At 42.9% G+C, this 19188-nt stretch overlaps 1 protein-coding gene across 1 annotated transcript in view; it reads left to right on the top strand.

Moving 5' to 3' along the window:
* Positions 1-623: 623 nt before the first annotated feature.
* The window catches only part of NR4A3 (nuclear receptor subfamily 4 group A member 3), a 31652-nt gene continuing 13087 nt past the window's right edge, over positions 624-19188 (top strand). The window contains exons 1-5 of the mRNA XM_077809192.1: positions 624-787; positions 3929-4078; positions 6887-7779; positions 10394-10523; positions 11436-11608. Coding sequence (XP_077665318.1) covers positions 6889-7779; positions 10394-10523; positions 11436-11608 — 1194 coding nt within the window. The 5' untranslated portion in view covers positions 624-787; positions 3929-4078; positions 6887-6888. The remainder of the gene's footprint in view (positions 788-3928; positions 4079-6886; positions 7780-10393; positions 10524-11435; positions 11609-19188) is intronic.

Here is a 19188-nt window from a genome sequence, read left to right as displayed (position 1 = left end):
ACATTCCCGCGCCTCCTGCACTCAGACCCAGCCTGCCAGCCATATCCTCCCTCTCCCCTCCTGGTAACGTCTCGCAGGTTGACAGCAGTCTGAAAATTTAAGCAGAGCGTCGCAGCCAGATGCCGGCAGTGTAGGTGCGGGGCCGGGGCTTTCTCACACACGCCGCACTGTACCGAGGGAGAGACTCACAGAGTCTGGGGCGGGCGGGCGCGCGGGGGGTGGGCAGTAGCGTCAGGCTCCCATGGCGTCACTATTGACGTCTCGCATTCCAGTCGCTCTATGGCGAGGCCGCTAGGGCTCCTCTCACATAAATGACGTTCAGAGAGAGGGAGAGGGAGAGAGCAGCGGCAGAGGAGTCTCCTTCCTCTCTCGCCTCACACACACAGAGACAGAGGGAGAGAGAGAGAGAGAGAGAGACCCAGGGAGAGGCAGAGGCAGATCTCTCTCACTGAGCCAGCGCATATAAACAAAGGCACATTGCTGCAGCTGGCTGATCATCACTCACTCTCTCGCACACACGCTCCACTCCGGAGCACCACCACCACCACCACCACCAGCAGCAGCAGCAGCAGCAGCAGCAGCAGCAGGCTGCTCTCAGCTCCTGGTCTCTCAAGCCTCCGTAATCCTTTCCCATGACTCGGGATAGCGCAGCCTCCAGCTGTACAGCCTCCAAGAACCTCTTGGGTTTGCCTTTTATAATTTTGCCACTGGACGGAGCCTACATGCACATTTAAGGAAACGGGCATTTACAAACTAGATGTAAAGACGGAACCGCCACAGCAATCAAGTATGTATATATGAATGGGAGAGAGAGAATGTGGATGGACTTGGTAAAAGTTGTGCTGCCGGTTATATTGCTCTTGAAATGACAACTGTTTGTGATGAACACCAGTGTTACTAATCTAACATGCTGGGGGCTGTACCCTGGAACTTTTACTCCTTTCTGTCCTGGGTGGATATATATTTGATGCTGGTTTGTTAGCCCGTACTTGAGACTTTTCCTCTCCTAAACAGGAGAGCTGGGTTTCTGAAATAGAAGCCTCAGCCGAAAACTACGGTATTTCTGCTAGTTGTTGTCATGGAAATGATGCTGCCGCCGGCGGTGGGGAGTTTGCAGCTCGGGTGAAGCGAAGAATGGCAGTCAATTCGTTAGTCTCTAAGGTGCCACAAGTACTCCTTTTCTTTTTGAGTAATTTGTCTCTTCCTTTAACTGTGCTTGGGAAATAAGTGGTTTTGTTTGTGCAAGTTAGGACTAATAGGGACTGCAGGGCAGGTTGATCTGATCTCGCTTTAGGAGAGAACAAACAAACTGCTGGAAGAGTTCGCCGAAGAGGTAATTGTTGGAATGTGGCATATTGTAATGAAATGAGATGGGATCTTTGCTAGGCACGTCTGCCTGGCAGATGCTCCTAAGAAATTTGCACTTTTCCCTTTGGAGGTCATAGATTGTAATTACTTACTATACAGACCCAGCACGTGTGTCACAGTACAGAGGAGCTGCATTTCACTCGCTGCCTTAACTCGCTGTATAACTGTCTCTCTTCCTAACTGTGCAACAGCGCCTGTCTTTAAAAGAATCCTTAACATGTTGTATACTGGGCATTCAAGTGTGGTATATCGTGGGCAGCTATTGGTCTGCAGTATCGCGATACTGCGCTGTCCCGGTGGCGGTATGGATCGTCTAAACTTTAATACTTAACTTACGTTGTTGAGAAGTGTTGTTTGGTTTTCACCCTATTTTGAGCTAAAGGATTTAACTCCCAAAGTTTTCCCAAATAAAGGGCGGAAAATGCTATTTTTAGGGGGGCGGAGGGGGGTCCCCTGCGAGCGTCACTTTCAAATAAACTTCTGGAATTAGTCACGGGAATTCTCTCCAGCCTGCTTCAGCTTATTAGCTTCTTCCATTCCTTTTCTTTTTTTTCTCCGTGGGGACTGTTGTATGTTAAATTCTTCTTGTCCCAATGATGACACACTGAGAGCGAGAGGCTGAGAAACAGAGAGCGGCCGGGGCCGCTCAGAGATGAAATTGACTGAAGTTGCGCGCTATTTGCTGGAGTTCCGTGGGTTGGTTTGATAGTTACGTAGCGATTAAATTACAAACTAGCCGCTACTCGACATGCAGCTGAAACTTTAATTCAGTGACGCTTCCCCTTCGCGGTCCCTCCCGGGGTAAAGGAAGGTTTCGAAACTCAGCTGAAGAGCCACAATCACAATGGAGCATTTCACGGTTTCCTCCTCAGATTACCCGGGGGAGGGGGTGTCACTTGGGGCTGAATGTAGAGTGTAAGGAGGAAGAAAGGCTCTTTGACAAGGGTAGTTATTCCTTCCTAATTTACAGCCCTCCAGGCTCTGTGCTCCTGGCTCAGCGGCTGCAGTCTGGAGGAGTGTTGCATGTTTGAAGGCGCAGAGAGTGTCTCTAGGTAACCGGCGGCTTTGGGGGAGGAGGGGAGCCCTGGGGCGCTCAGTGCAGTGGGAGAAGCGGCCTTGCAAGCGCTGGCCCAAGAGCAGGGAGGGATGGAAAAGCCCGGGAGAAGAAGAGCAGATGAGCGTTTGACACCCCGAGCGCTTCGCGGGGCATGATGGCAAAAGTAGGCGAAAGTTCTTGGCCAGGACTCGCGCTAATAGACACAAGGGAGGAAGTGGGGGGGGGGTCTCTCCTGACACGGGCGGCGATGTTAGTGCCTCCCCGCCGAAATGCAAAGCCTCCCCTCTGATACGCAGGTGTTGGCTTCAAGAATAAGCGTGACAAAGCCAAACCAGGTAAGAGATGAGCCACAGCAAAGCACCGGGGGGGAGGAGCGAGGGCAGAAGAGGGCGCAAGGGCGGCGGAGCCTTCGGGGGACAGGAGAAAGGCCGCTGGTTTTAGGGCTGCGCTTGCTGAAGGAGAGGGGGGTTGTCAGGAGGCTACGAGGACAGCAAACGTGCTGGAGCCCTCCAGGTGCTGAATATTATCGGAAGAGGGAAAGGAACTTCTCTAAAATGGTGTCGTTATTGGATGCCCGACCCGCTGGGGGGGTCTCTCACCGCAGATTAGACTAAAGCGTCGCTTTTATATCGTGTGCGAGGGGCGCTGCAATCCCGAGGCAGGGCAAGAACAGAAGCTGGCATTGGGGCTGATCTAGGTTTGGGGGCTGAGCGGGGGCTGATCCCCGGGGTTCCTCCACCCCCCCGGGGAGAGGGCGAGCGCCGACCCTTCGGGGACTGCACGGAGAAGGCAAGCTCGGCGGGGTAGGGGTAAGAAATCCTTTCAGTTCACTGCAAGAGCCTGTCTACCTTGGCCATACCTGTCCTCTGGCCTGGATCCACCCGGATTTAAACTTCCTGCTGGCCTGCCGAAAATGCCCCCACATGTAGCACAAAAAAGGGCCAAGCCAGTTAGAGGGGAAAGTTGCTAAACATTTTCCACGGCGTCTTTCTCTGTGCGTTTTCTCTGGGCGAAAGGAGGAGGCTTTCATGGCTTTACGCCCAATCCGATCCCGATATTGCCATAACGTTGCTACTGACAAAAGAGTGTGTAAACTTCCTTTCCATGGCACCTTCCGACTCTTCCCCTGGCGTCCTGAGCGAGAGAGAAGGCGGGGGGGGGGGGGGTGGCAGCATTAGGGCTGGAGTTTTCTTAACCTCTGGGGAAAAGGCTGCGACCTGTTTTCTGAGGAACACGAGAAGCCCCTCGCCGGTTTGGGGGGGAGCTGGGGCTGAATTGTACATCTGTCTCTCCCCTCCCAGTTCCCACGCTAACGCTGTTATCCCAGGCTGCAGGTGGCCGAGCAGTGGCTTTCCCTTCAGAACCTGCCTCCCATCGCCGGCTCTGCGGCTCGTTTTCAGCCCCACGGCGTGATCTCAGCCCGGGTCTCCGAGCCTGGCTCCCGCGACCGGGTGCAGACCGCCTTGTGACTCCCGACCTCTCTCTTTCCCTGCTGTGCGACAGAGCCCGGTTCGGAAGAGCGCCCCACGCTGAGCCCCGGCTCCAAACCCGGACCCGCAGACCGGCCCCAGCCAGCCCGCATTCCGCCTCCTCCTGCAGCCTCCGCCGTCCAGACGACCAGCCCCACCATTCAGCGAGCAAGATACCCTCCAGGTAACAGACACACCGCGGCTGGGGGGCCCCTGCCCGCTCAGAGCCCGCACACGTATTCAGCCCCGAAGTACATGGTGTAAATGCAGAGTCGCTCCTCTGAAGTCAATGGAGTTATTCTGGGTTTACACGTGCGGAACAAAGAGAGCAGAATCCAGACAATTGGCTTCTCCCAGCAACAAGGAATTAGTGGAATCGGAGTGAGAATAAAGTCTCCTGCCAATACGCCGAGCTTCTTTTGCAAATGCTATCAACAGTTTTAATATTTTCAAACTCGTAGGGCCAAATTCCGCTCTTGCAACGCCATTTCGCTTTGAACAGGGCGCGGGGAGTTTGCCTTCGAGAAGATTTTGCTCCCCGATTTAATTGCATGGTCATTCAGAGACTGTATTTAATAAAACTTTTACTGTTATGACTGAATCCATAGGAATTAAAAGTCCCTGACCAACATTAAAAATTGAAAGAGAAAATTGCAAGCAAGTGGGTGGGATGTTATGGTGAACATTATTAACTCGTATTCTCATGTACCATTCTTGCAAAGATTTCAGAAAGGTTAGTGCCTCTGAATGTTCCTAACCAGATTTTGTATTGATTCATCTTGGTCTTGCTAATACATCGTTTTAAAACGGGGCTCGTGGTTATTTTAGGTACATTGTGTTAAGAAATAATAATAATTAAATTGTCACGTTATTATTTATTTTTGAGGAAAACTAATCCCAGTGCTTAAAGTAGAAAGAAAAAACAGGGGTTAGAACTAGTCAGTAGATCACACTGGGAATCAGGCTAGTAAGAGGAGTTCTGCAGATCCGAATAGATCCTTACCTTAATTCTTTCCTCCTCCTTTTCTTCAAATAGGGTTTAATGCAGATTTCTATTTCCTTATAGCAAATTTAGCATAATAGTTTCTTAAAGTGAAATAGCCATGTTATATTCAGTAGTGCAGGTATTCTTGCTGAAGAGAAGAGGAACAGCAGGTCATCTCTTATCAATGCCTGCTCCTGTTCAGCACAGGCAGAAAATCCTTCTCCTTCACAAGATTCTGTGTCAACATGTCAATTTGTGACATTATTTATCTGCTTGTTAAACTGCATTTCTCAAAGAATTTTCATTGGAGGTGTATGGAAGGAGTTTCATTTCCTTTTACTCTATTACCATATAAGTAACATATTTAGGAAAACCAGTTGTTTAACTTCCCTTGTTTGATAATATCACAAGTTGGCACTGAGTTTTCTTTCTTAATTTGCATTAGTTCAACTGTGTATATGCACCCAGAGACTGGCAGGCACATTTTAGAAATAAAAATAAATAAAATTTTTGAGGTAAGATTTATGAAGATTTTGTCCTATTTTTTAAAAAAATATATAGTATTTGGATATATAAATAAAAGTAGTCTTCAAAGAATCATTTTAGGAAACAAAAGCAGTAATTTTCTCCCACATTTTTACAAAGTTCCTTGAAAACTTGAAAAAGCTGGTCTTTCTTCTGACATGAAAATCCAATAATTAAAATCTGTTCTTAATTTAAATGTGTTTGTCTACAAATTAGGAATTAAAAGTTTATTTAATAGAAATTAATTTGATTATTGTGTGAGAGTTTCTAGTAAATGTTTTAAGAAACCAAAGTAAAGGGACTTCTTAAAATATCCAGGAAGAACAGCTACCTTTAACCTTTAGAAATGTTTGTATGTATCATTTATCCAGTGCCTCTGGAATATGAATTATACTGGTTATAAAGAGATAAACTAGTCCTAATTTTGAAATATATTTCCTCCAAGGGTAATAATACTTCTTTACTTTCTCAGGTTTTCCATGTGAAAGCATTTCCCTCACTAATAATAAGATGTATGTTTTGTCAAAGTGAAACTCACTGACTGTCTTTAGCTTCAATTGCAAATACTGGGCTTGAAACCTGTAGTGACTAAGCAGGCAAACCTCATACAGATTGCTGCATTGGGTCTGTGAGCAATAAAGTGAAGAACAGAGAAGTGGAAAATAAATAAATAAATCAACTCCTTGTGTGAGTGAACTGGATTTACTTTCATGATGCAATGTAAAAAAAATACAGGACTAGTATCAACCTCAACCTAGATCTCCTATAGCAATCGAGACAGAAATACAGTGTACTTTTGCCTTTACGTTTTAAAAAACGTTAGGGTCTATTGTGCCATCTTTTTTAGCAGTCCTCCCTATAATGGGGAGTTCTTCTTAAAAGCTGATGGTAAGATATCCCCCTTAATTATGATCTGATCAAAAATACAGTATGTAGGCTCTAGGTCAAGTAAGAAGTATTTATCTTCACAGCTCCTAAGTAACAGATACAGTGATTTCAGTTGTGTCTTTGAAGTACACTCTAGACAATACCTTTATATACATAATAGACTGTGATAGTGTGGTTTTTCTACACATGAAAATTTTATGGCATAATTGCATGTATTCATATACTGTTTCATGCTTCTTGTTTAATTCTCATTGACATCTATGTCTGTTAGGCAGTAGAGCTAGGGCACTTAGGGCCAGCTTCTGCTCTCACTTACACCAGTGTAAAATTGGGGTAACTCCAGTAATTTCAGCCAACGTAACTGAGAGCAGAATGTGGCCCCATATGCATCTAATACATATTTCTTCTCAAATACTGAGTACTCAGAGGAAATTTATAACTCCCACATTCTGGCAGTGGGTGTCTAATTTCTCTCCGTGAAATGCAGGAAATCACCATAAAAGGCTAAGAGAAATGTAAGTGATGACCTGAAGCTGCAGCCGCAACGTGGTTGTTGTTTGTTGTTGTTGCTAATGGCCCCTTTTGCCCTTGCAGATATGCCCTGTGTGCAAGCTCAGTATAGCCCTTCACCTCCTGGTTCGAGTTATGCAGCTCAGACCTACGCATATGGCTCAGAGTACAGCTCGGAGATCATGAATCCTGACTACACCAAACTGACCATGGACCTGAGCAGCACCGAGATCACTGCCACCGCCACCACCTCCCTGCCCAGCTTCAGCACCTTCATGGAGGGTTACTCTGGCAGCTATGAGCTCAAGCCCTCCTGCCTGTACCAAATGCAATCTGCCTCCTCCAGCCAGAGGCCCCTCATAAAAATGGAAGACAGCCGGCTACATAGTTACCACTCCTCACTGCCGCCCTCCACAGATGAAGGGATGCCCAGCACCTCCATGTACTTCAAGCAGTCCCCACCTTCCACGCCCACCACTCCCGGATTCCCTTCTCACCAGGCCTCCATGTGGGATGAACCCCCACATCCGCTGCAACCTGCACAGACCTGCATGGCCCCCAGCCACCTGATGGACTCTGCCCCTATGAAGACTGTGCCCACCCGCTTCCCCCTCTTCCACTTCAAGCACTCGCCACCCCACACGCCTGCAGCTGGTGCCCACATGTGCTATGACCCTGCTGCCCTGAGCCTGCCTCTGGGATCTGACAGACCCACTGCCGGTCAAACCACTATGGAGAACCATCCTTATGGGCTCCCCCTGGCCAAAAGAGCAGCCGCCTTAGCCTTCTCGCCACTGGGCCTCAATGCAGCCACTTCCAGCCTGTTGGGCGAGAGCAGTGGCAGCAGCAGTGGCCTGCCTTCCCCACCCAGCAGGAGCTCCTCGTCTGGAGAAGGCACTTGCGCTGTGTGCGGGGACAATGCTGCCTGCCAACACTATGGGGTACGGACGTGCGAGGGGTGCAAGGGCTTCTTTAAGGTGAGAACCGTATATACTTACGCACAGATGCCAACCCCCCATCCCAAGTCATCCCCACACCATTCACGCTAACCACTGACTGCTTCGGTTGTTGTTATGCTGATAAGTTCACTCAGAAAAGTTAGGATGATTCTGTGAGCCAAGTGTATGTTAGAGTGAAAACCCACCATCTGGGTAGTGTGGTGGGGGAAGGTAGACACCAAGTGACTATTCATACAAAGCCAAATAATATCTTCCAGAGGATGTAGTGTAGAGATTGGGCTAGTTCTCACCCAGAGTCTCAGGGCGTGGCTACACTGCAGGTTAGTCTGCACCAAAGAGGTGTAAATTTTAGTGCACATTAGTATGTCATGCACTAACTGGCCTGTGGGACCCTACTGCCGTGCACTAAAAGTTCCCTAGTGTGCGTTAATGTAATCCCGGCCATTTCAAAAAGTACTAAGAATGCATGCTGTGCTAGTCAGTGTGCAACATGCTAGTGTGCACGAGAATTTATACTGCTCTGGTGTGGACTAACACACTGTGAAGACAAGGCCTCAGTTGGCTGAATCACTGGAGCTAAACTGATATACACCAGCCTAGTGTCTGGCACATAATGACTTTCCGTGAAGTGCAGGGCAACTATTTCAGGAGCTTCTCTTGAAATAAATCTAGCTGCATTTATTTTGCTCTCAACAAATTGGACTTTTCTGAGGCATTCAGACTAATTAAATATTTTTAAAACAAGGCATGAAATACAGATGTCCCAATAATTCAGCTAGTAGTAACAGTGAAAAGTGTAATCTCCCTCCATAGGGTAATCCAAAGAAATGTAGATTTAAGGACATGCCAAGGAGGCAATTGAGTCAATGTATGTTATAAAACAGAACATTTGTAATGCTAGGAAGTTGCTGCTTGACTACAACTATTTAGTTGAGAAACCAGTGAATTCTGATCTGTGAAAGGTATTAAGTAGTGCAATGACGAAGCACTATTCAGTGCCTCAATATTAGCTCTGAGACTAACTGAGAAGGTTCTGGGTACAGGTAATACATAACGCATTCACTATGAAGAAAAATTCTGCTTATGCTTTCTGGGTTTATGTATTTTTTGTTTGTTTTTAATGCTAGGTTTTAGTATTTGTTTTTGCTTTTTACAGATCGTATGTAAGGTTTCAGTTTACTCTTACAAATGGCATGTTTAAATTTAGAGCTTGCAGTAGATCTTAGGGTTTGATTTATTAGTATCAAGGTTGAAGGTTTGATTTAGTCAATTTCTTTCTGTAAAGATCGGAGACCTGCTCCTGTTTAAGTTAATGGAAGTTTTTGCATTGGCTTTGATAGGAGCAGGAAGTTTAAAACATTTTTTTATTGCACTTACTACTAGTAACATTACTCAATGATAATACTTTTATAATCTGGTAAATATACACATATCTATTAAAACTCCTAGTTGTGTAAATATAATTAGAATAGGTACCAAAAATCATCTGGGAAAAGTAGCTATGAAGTTCCTACTCCTGTGGAAGTCAATAGCTAAACTGCTGTGAATTTATATGGGAGCAGGATTGGGCCCTAAATTTACAAAATGATTTTCCAAGTACAAGATGCAATTGTCATTTAAGTGGTGAATCATTTGATGTGTTTCTTATTTTTATTACTTTTGATCTTGTCTTTTATTGCACAAGGAACACAAATGTGAAAGAAATAACATTTTTCTACATAATTTCATATTGATGAAAGATTCAGTTTATAATGTCACAGTAATTATGAATTTTATTGTGGTTGCTTTTAAGTCTTTGCTATTAATTGCTCATCTGTGGAAAAATTGAGTTATTTATTGAAATAGCATTGATTTTAAATATTAAAACACATTACACTTTTTGTACCAATATCTGCTTTATTCTTTTTCTAGTCTTAACTTATTTTTATAAAATCTGAACTATTTGATAGCTTTCGAAATTATTTGTTAGAATATAAATGTAGGATTTTAAAAATAAATTGGTCAGCATCTCTCCAAACATTTGTTTTATAGCTAAGCAAGTGTCAGTATAAATATAACTCCATTCATTTTCTCCAAATTAAGTTATTTTTCCATGAGAGTTAACTAAATTGTGAAAGGTTTGGGGGTTTTTTGGTTTGGTTTGGTTTTTGTAGTTTTGATTTCATCTGTACTGATTTTAATGGCTAGCAAAACCAGTTATTGTGATATTTGACTAACAACAGCGATAGCAAGAGAAGTACATACCAGATTATTTTGATTCTATTTTAATAAGGTCAGTAATAATCAGGGGAATGAACCAAGTAGAAAATTGTTCCCAAAGGGATATTAAAAGCGGAGATAATCTAATCCCCAAAGGTAGATGCGATGACCTGGTAATTTCAGATATGATTTTATCATTCAAAGTTGGCTGTCTCCTGAGACTTGCTTCAGAACAATCCTAGACAATTTTCATTGTCAGCAGCTAACACCAATAAAACTGTTTTTCCTCCGGGCTAGTGTGTTAGGAAATTAATTTTATCTAATTATACAAATTGCACTGTCGCTTTTCACATTGTAATTAAAATACATCTTGTCAGGTCCTAGCTCATTCAAGAAACTATCAGTTGACTATTTCTGCGTTGCATTTTCTCAGAGAACAGTTCAGAAAAACGCAAAATATGTTTGTTTGGCAAATAAAAACTGTCCAGTGGATAAGAGACGTCGTAACAGATGCCAGTACTGCCGCTTTCAGAAGTGTCTCAGTGTTGGCATGGTTAAAGAAGGTAAGGAACGTATGCTATCATAAGCACAAATATCTGAATATTAAATTTGCTTATGTTAAAATATATAGATTTAATTTTATGAGGAATTTTATAATGGTAGGCTTTTTAGTTTACTTACCTCCAAAGCGTGGGTCTATGCAATATATGTAAGTTGTTTTTTTTCTTTTTCCAGGCGTTAGGTTTATAATATCTGGATACTCTGGAACCACAGGTTCAAGAACTGCAAGGTCATCAGAGGAAGATATTTTCCCAGTGACCCTGGCCAAAGTTTCTCCTCCCTTTCCTGCTGTACAGTGTGCTGTACTGCAGTTGGCTGCCACCTCACAGAGGGGCTGCATTACATTGTGTCCTGCGTACCTTTACATAGGGCGCTGGTCTGTTCCCATGGAATTAAATATAAGGTTTGCCATTGATTGTAATGGAACCAGGATTGAATCCTGCAAATGCTTAAGGATGTGAGTAGTCCCACTGATGGAAGTACTCACATGAGTAAGCATTTTCAGGATCAGGCCCATAGCATGTGAAGTGTTTTAAGGAAGCTAAGAATTATTCAGTAAGAAGGCTTAAATGTACATTATTCGTATAATTATTGGGGTTTGTATTTGTGTGTGTGTGTGTGCAAAACTTAAACATACAGGGACAGAACAGGGGTTACATAAAAAGGGTGCTGGTCAGATGTAACATTGCTGGCTACAAGTCTGAGCTTCACACTGTTTTATAATATTCACTTATATCTCTGCAATTAAGGATGGCAGTGATATATCTATCTATCTATCTATCTATCTATCTAAATGGAAGCATATTATGGATTTTGCTGGGCTAATCATAATTAAGAACTAACCTGGTGCTCATTTGTGGTTGTAGCTTTTTGGTGATGTCTTTGTGGACTGATTTTTGTTCTTCTTTAATCAGTTGTCCGTACTGATAGCCTGAAAGGGAGAAGAGGTCGTCTGCCTTCCAAACCAAAGAGCCCTTTACAGCAGGAACCTTCCCAGCCCTCCCCACCTTCTCCTCCAATCAGTATGATGAATGCCCTGGTCCGCGCTTTAACTGACTCCACACCCCGAGAGCTTGATTATTCCAGAGTATGTTTTATGATTTTTTGCATAGAAATAATTGCTAAATTGTATTTTTTAAAATTTAACAATCAGTACATTGAAATGAGAGAACTGTAAAATTTAGATAAAGTAATAACTGACCCAGTGCCCTATTCCAGGTGTGTCGGCACTGACTTAAATGGAGTTACACTGGGAATTAATTTTAGCCTCTATCTGTTGTGATACAGAGTTTAAGACACAAGACTATCTGCAGTACTCCCCACAGGTGTGCTAAAGCAAGTGTGCATAGGTAAATAGGGCACTGTTCCCGCAACAGGCTGTGCGCAACCGTGCAGAGCTCCATTGACTTTAACAGGACTCAGGGCAGACTCCGGGATGTGCTCCTGTGCAGTCAGTTGTGGGATTGGGGTCTTAATTTCTAGTTTGGAAAACCTAACTGCTTTTCTCATATTCAGATAGATGGGTTACGAGAAGTTATACCTGGTTGTTGAAACAAATAGGCATCCGGCTCTGCTCCAGTTAAAATCAATGGGAGTTTCACCATTGTTTTCAGTAGGAGCAGAATTGGACCATTGCATCATACAGCATGCATATTAGGTTGACGGAGTAAATTATAATGATACTGACCTCCTTTGTAATGTGCTTTGAGACCTACTTGATGAAAAGCACTATATAAGAGATAGGTATTATTTATTATTGATTAATCCAAGTCTGTCGAATAGTTCTTTAAATCAAACTGAAAAAAATAATTGAAAAAGCAAAGAATTCTCATATATTGTAGATTTTTGTAACTTTATTTTTATATATTTATTTTATTTAAATAGTGACGAGCTATTTTGTTATCTATTGCAGAAAATAGGCTATAGCTCACCTGCACTTATTAAAATATATGATTGAAATTCCAAAACAAGGAAAGAAAAAACACATATGTGGAAAATCATGAACAAATCCCTTTCTCTTTGTTAAATTTTACTAAATATGAGACTGGTCAAAACAACATCACTCTATGCAGCCAATGCATCATTTACTATTAAGAAGATTCTATATATTCTATTATATTTTATATATATTAATAACCTTTCCATTTATTTGTAATTATATTGACATTCTTTAATAATTATAGGCACATTACAGATGCTTTTCTACAGGCTAATCTATAGTTACCTATAGAATTTTTTTGCTCTGTTTATTAAGCACCCAGTTTATATTTTTGTCTGATGATTTTTAATGGGAGAATGCATTGGGTATATTTTCATTTATTTTAACTTTCCCAAAACACATTGGGCCTGAACCTACAAACATTTATGCATGTCAGTAACTTTACTGATGTACATAGTCCTACTGAATTAAATGGACTTACTTCTGTGAGTAAAGTTACCCAGATGTGTATATACAGGATTGAGCCCCTTAATGTATACTGATAGATGTATAGCTTTTTGACATTGACAAAAATCCAATGAAAATTGTGTATTTTTTATGTGATTTTCTTTTAAAAAACCTACAGTGACTATTTCAGTTCATACAAAAATAGCTCATAGATCTAAGTGGCTAATATTTTTTATGATGGTGTACAATTTCATTGGAAGCCTAAGGAAAACTGCATTGTTGATGTTAAATTAGTTTATGCTTCGTAACGAAAAGATTCTGTTGTATCTGATTGGTGGTTGGCAGGATTGGTGGTTGACACCCTAACTTTACTTTAGAGTAAAATATAATAGTTGGTAGTGCTTCGTAGTACTGAAAACCTCTTTTTAAGCCTCCTAACATAAATTAATGAATCATATCTTTGTAAATGTTCTGCATATTTTTTAAGGAATTAGCGTGAACAAAATGAAAACTGTAAATCAACTGATATTAGTGGAATGGTATATGTAGTAAAAACATGTACTTACAAAACCACTTTCATGAATTCTGTTGCTGAGCAGAGTAATTATAGGTGTGTTCAGTAAGATACTAATTCTGCAATGCATTGCATGCAGGTGGACCCCATGCCTTGATGGAGGGGCACCCACACACAATACATTGCAGGAATGGGGCTTTAATTTTTCAAATTTCTAGCATACTGTAATCTAATAATATTGTCTTGCCTGCCGTAATAAAATAGCAATAAAAACCTCAATACAGGATTTGTTTAAAAAAAAAAAAGAATCAGTACATTGCACAAAGAAAATCCAAATAATCATATAACCTTGGAATGTCAAAACAAATCTTATTTCTATTCAGAACATTGCTACTCTTCATTTCGGAGTTGGTTTTAATTTATCTGTCCACAGTAACAGAATATTAAGATATATGGTTTCCAAAACAATTACTAGGAAGATTGTTTTATAACTTATTAAAGGCCAAGGGCCATATTCGTCTCACACCTGTTTCACTGTTGTAATTCCATGAAGTTCAGACTTGTACTGTGTAAGTGACAAGCGAATAAAGCCCCAAATCTAGCACTCCTTATTCAGGCAGCATTCCCATCAACTTCAGTAAGAATTTTGCCTGATTAAGGGTAAAATAGGGCAGTAATCTGTATTTATAATAAAACCCTCTGTATATAGAGGCCAGAAATTAAGCAAATGCCAGGGTCACAATGCAGAAACAGGAGATGCACTAAGAGTATAAGTGCTCCTCCCCTTGAAATCTAAGGAAGCCTCCTCCATGTTTTTGAAACCATGCAAGCTCCAGGAGGTCTGACATAAGCAGGAAGGAGTGGAACAGGGGTGTATGACCACTTTGCACAGCATCAGACTTTCATATCCTACATAAAATAATGCTGCTGTACACAGGAGCTCCCCTTGGGGAAAATCTTGGCAGCAACCACAGGCTCTTCTGACTTTCTCCCAAAGTGCCTCCAGTTTGTGGTGATGTCTCATGGAGTGCAGAGTGCTCCCCTTTCTCTTCAATGATCTCTTGACTAAGGCCAGGCCTGCTAGTTGTTTTCTGCAGGAGTGAGGTAAACACCAGCTCCTTCCCATGGGGTGATTGTTGGGTTTTCCCAGTGAAGGGAATGATTTGTGCGTAATCCAGGACTGTAGAATTTGGCCCCATTTGGTTTCCTCATCTATTTTTGGTAAAATGTGAGCCTTTCTAGTAATGAATGACATATTCTAGCAGTGACTAACCGTTCAAAGGCAGGAAATACAATTTCTGTCATTCTGCTCATCATGCTCCCATGGGCTGGATTGAGCTACTAGAATTAGCAAAACAAATCTAAGAAATATGTAGAGTTATTAAACATATATTCAGTTTAATAAACCTGCAGCTCTAATGTAACACGGAAATATTCACGTTAGAGTTAGAAAATGGTAACATTCTGTGTTGTTGCTGCCATTATAGGTCAATTTAATGTGGTCAAGGAGTGCTTTAAAAATACTGGGCCAGATTTATCCCGATTGACTTCAGATGAGCTACGCATGGGATGGCTTTAGAGCGTTATATTTTTTTCTTTTTGCTGATTTCTGTGGCTCAGAGCATGTCCTGCCTCAGAAATACCTGTGGAAGGGGGAGGAATTTCCCTCACATCATTCTGTTTCCCCTCATGGAATGAATGTGCCAGAGTTCCACCCCTGCACAACCAAGTAGGTCTCCCTAGAGCCAAGCAGATCCTGGGGTTCTGCATCTCCTCCACATTGGCTCTGGGGCTTCCTGGCTGTGGCTGTCTCCAGAGCCCATTAAATGGGGGCTCCCCAATATGTAGCTCTGCAGAAAAGTTAATACAGCCTGGAGGTATCGTACCTTTTCCAAGCAATTTGTGTGGGGCTGGTGGGTGCTTGCCCTCTCCCAGATCAGGTCCATCTGTTCCCTAACCCACGTCCATCTCCTCGCGTAGTGTGGATATAGGGGGTACCACAAAAGTTGCTACCCTCCAAAATTTCTGCATGGGATGGGGGGATCCACACACAGAGGGTCCCCTGCATGCAAAGGTCTTGGGGGCAGGATCTGACCTGGGGGGAGGAGAGATGTTTTACTTACCCAATAACTATGACAAAGAACATCCAAAATGCATGATGTCATGCAGCACTTTGGAGGGACTTGGCTGCCAGCGTATTTGAGTGCAGCCAGATTTCCCATGAGTCTGGAGTAACTGCCCAGGTCAGTTCCTCCTTCCCCCCCTTTGCCCCCTCCCCATTTTGCCTTTGGGAATTTGTGGAGGTTGTTCACTTGCACTGGAGCCTTCTTATTTTCTAATCACTTATGGCCTCACCATGTAACCTACTAAACAAGTATCCTGCTCTAAGGCCAAAATGATAGGGAGATGTACATTGTGGTTTATGTTTTGTAATAATTAGCAAACAGGCTGACAGCACGCAGGAGTCAGATGGCACACCCAGAGGTGACATGCCCCTATGGCACCACATAGCCACCCCCCTCCTCTGCACAGTCTGAGTAGCACGTAAAACAGGAGTCCGGGAACTGACGGTCTGTGCAGCACGTGCTCCTTGAATTCCAGTGTCACACACGAGCCAGATCAATTTGCCCTGCTAACCTCAGGGGGAAGCCAAATCCCAGCACCCAGACTGAGTATCTGGGCTGAGTACTGGGCAGATGCACAGAGGACTAGTGGTGATGGTGATGAAATCATCCTCCTAGCCCCCTCCAGGCCATGGAGAAGCTGCATAGCCACTCCACAATGGCTATTGCTTCCAATGGCTAGAATAGCCTCTCTTCCCACTTGTGCACCCCCGGCCCCCTTCATGGCGGGAGGACCAAGGACTTGTGTAACCATGCAATGTGCACACCCTGAACAGCCCCCGTCCTCTCCCCAGCCCTGCATCTTCCTGTCTGCACTGGTTCAGTGTCAGGTGACCCTCCATAGCTACAGGGGCAGGATTTTCCCCATATGAACTTCGTCAGAGGGATCACATGTGCTTTTATGACTGGGAGAGGCAATGGGAGCACAGGATGAGAAATGGCCCTGCAGCTAATGCTGGGTTGAGCAGACAGGAATTACTTAGTGCCAGCAGAGATACCTCAGATGTGGCCAGAGTTATGTAGGGTTTCCAGTGTCACTTCTTGTGTATCTCCAACCTACCCATGATTCTGAGACCATTCATCCTGCTCATTCTACACCATTGGTGAACCTGCTTCCCCTAGGGGAGTATGTAGTGGACAAGAGCTACACACTCCAGGGTTCCTCTTTGCACCTTCCCCCTCTCACTCCTCCACAGAGGAAGAGCTTGTGGCTGCAGTAACAGCCTCAATCAGATCTGCAAGGGTGGTGAGGTGGCAGTAATAGGGGCCCAAGAAACATTCCTGTTTGTCATTGAGGGAGGCTGGGGGGTCTTTCCCCTCCCACCTTGTCCCCCTTGATGGTGCTATCAACGGACTCCTCAAGTCAATGGTCTCTGTCTCTAGCTGCCATTTGAGGGTGCTCTTTGAAGCGCTTCTCTCCGTCAGCTGTGGAGATCTTTTGGTGGGGGGCCCAGGGCGATACTGTTTTGCACTAAATCCCTCCCAGAAATTACTCCAAAGGACCTAGTGGAGAGGAAGTTGTTACAGCCATGGAGTAAATTCCAGATTCATCTCTCTCCACTCAGGAAACCAGCAGCACTTCTCAGACACAGTAATAGGCTGGGCCACATCACTCTGGCTGTGCTCCATGTCACAGAGAGACTAGGGCCAGGCTTAGACCCTGGGCATAAGATTTGAATTCAGAAATGACAGGATCCAGTAGTGAGGAAGTCGGAAGTGGTAGCAGGGAAGGAGCTGCAGTCTGTTGGCAGGTCATGGGGAAGTTAAGGAAGCTGGGGCTGTTGGAAGGATTGGTTGTGTCAACAAGATGATACATTCTTTACCTAAACCTAAAAATTGTTCGGTTCTGATGATGAGGTCATTTTGGCCAGTTATTTTACTTTGAACCAATTTTTTATTCAGATGGATTGATGCTGCATGTGTCAGATAAGAAAAGAGGTTTATCCCACATGCCTCTCGCACGGTGAGATAGTGATTTGGAGGAAATCTGCATTTACAATACATTGAGCCAAATTCATCAGTGGGAAATTTAAAAATTGTGATACGTTAAACAGAATTCTTATATCCTTCCAGTTTTAAAAGTGATGCTAACCACCAGATTTCTAGTTTTGTTGACTAACAGCATATGGATAAAGGCCAAATTTGGTCATTTATAAAATGCCTGATTTCTATAAATTTCTATAAAAAAATTAATCACAATTAATCTCAGGATTAAAAAAATAATTGTGATTAATCGTATGAAAATCACTCTGTTAAACAATAATAGAATACCATTTATTTACATATTTTTGGATGTTTTCTACATTTTCAAATATACTGATTTCAATTACAACACAGAATACAAAGTGTACAGTGCTCACTTTACATTTATTTTTGATTACAAATGTTTGCACTGTAAAAAACATAATAAATAGTATTTTTCAATTCACCTAATACAAATACTGTAGTGCAGTCTCTTTAGCATGAAAGTTGAACTTACAAATGTAGAATTATGTACAAAAAACCCTACATTCCAAAATAAAACAATGTAAAACATTAGAGCCTACATGTCCACTCAGTCCTACTTCTTGTTCAGCCAATCATTCAGATAAACAATTTTGTTTACATTTTCAGAAGATAATGCTGCCTGCTTCTTGTTTACAATGTCACCTGAAAGTGAGAACAGATGGTCACATGGCACTGTTGTAGCTGGCGTTGCAAGATATTTACAGGCCAAATGCACTAAAGACTCATGTCCCTTTATGTTTCAACCACCATTCCAGAGGACATGCAACCATGCTGATGATGGGTTCTGCTCAATAATGATCCAAAACTGTGCGGACCAACACATGTTCATTTTCATCATCTGAGTCAGATGCCACCAGCAGAAGGTTGATTTTCTTTTTTGGTGGTTTGGGTTCTGTAGTTTCCACATCAGAGTGTTGCTCTTTTAAGATTTCTGAAAGCATACTCCACACCTCGTCCCTCTCAGATTTTGAACGGCACTTCAGATTCTTAAATCTTGGGTCGAGTGCTGTAGCTGTCTTAAAAATTTCACATCAGTATCTTCTTTGCATTTTGACAAATTTGCAGTGAAAGTGTTCTTAAAACGAACAACATGTGCTGGGTCATCATTTGAGGCTGCTATAACATGAAATATATGGCAGAATGCAGGTAAAACAGCAGGGGACGTACAATTCTCCCCCAAGGAGTTCAGTCACAAATTTAATTAATGCATTATTTTTTTAACGAGCATCATAAGCATGGAAGTACGTCCTCTGGAACAATGGCCGAAGCATGAAGAGGCATATGACTCTTTAGCGCATCTGGCACGTAAATATCTTGCAACGTCAGCTACAACAGTGCCAAGCAAACACCTGTTCTCACTTTCAGGTGACATTGTAATTAAGAAGTGGGCAACAGTTTCTCCCATAAATGTAAACAAACTTGTTTCTCTTAGCGACTGGCTGAACAAGAAGTAGCACTGAGTGGACGTGTAGGCTCTAAAGTTTTACATTGGTTTGTTTTTGAGTGCAGTTATATAACAAAAAAACCTACATTTTTTAATTTGCACTTTCATGATAAAGAGATTGAACTCCAGTACTTGTACGATGTGAATTGAAAAGTACTATTTCTTTGATCATTTTTACAGTGCAAAGATTTGT

Source organism: Eretmochelys imbricata, chromosome 2, assembly GCF_965152235.1.
Source record: "Eretmochelys imbricata isolate rEreImb1 chromosome 2, rEreImb1.hap1, whole genome shotgun sequence".
Classification (NCBI taxonomy): Eukaryota; Metazoa; Chordata; order Testudines; family Cheloniidae; genus Eretmochelys; species Eretmochelys imbricata.
This window is presented reverse-complemented; position numbering and strand designations above follow the sequence as displayed.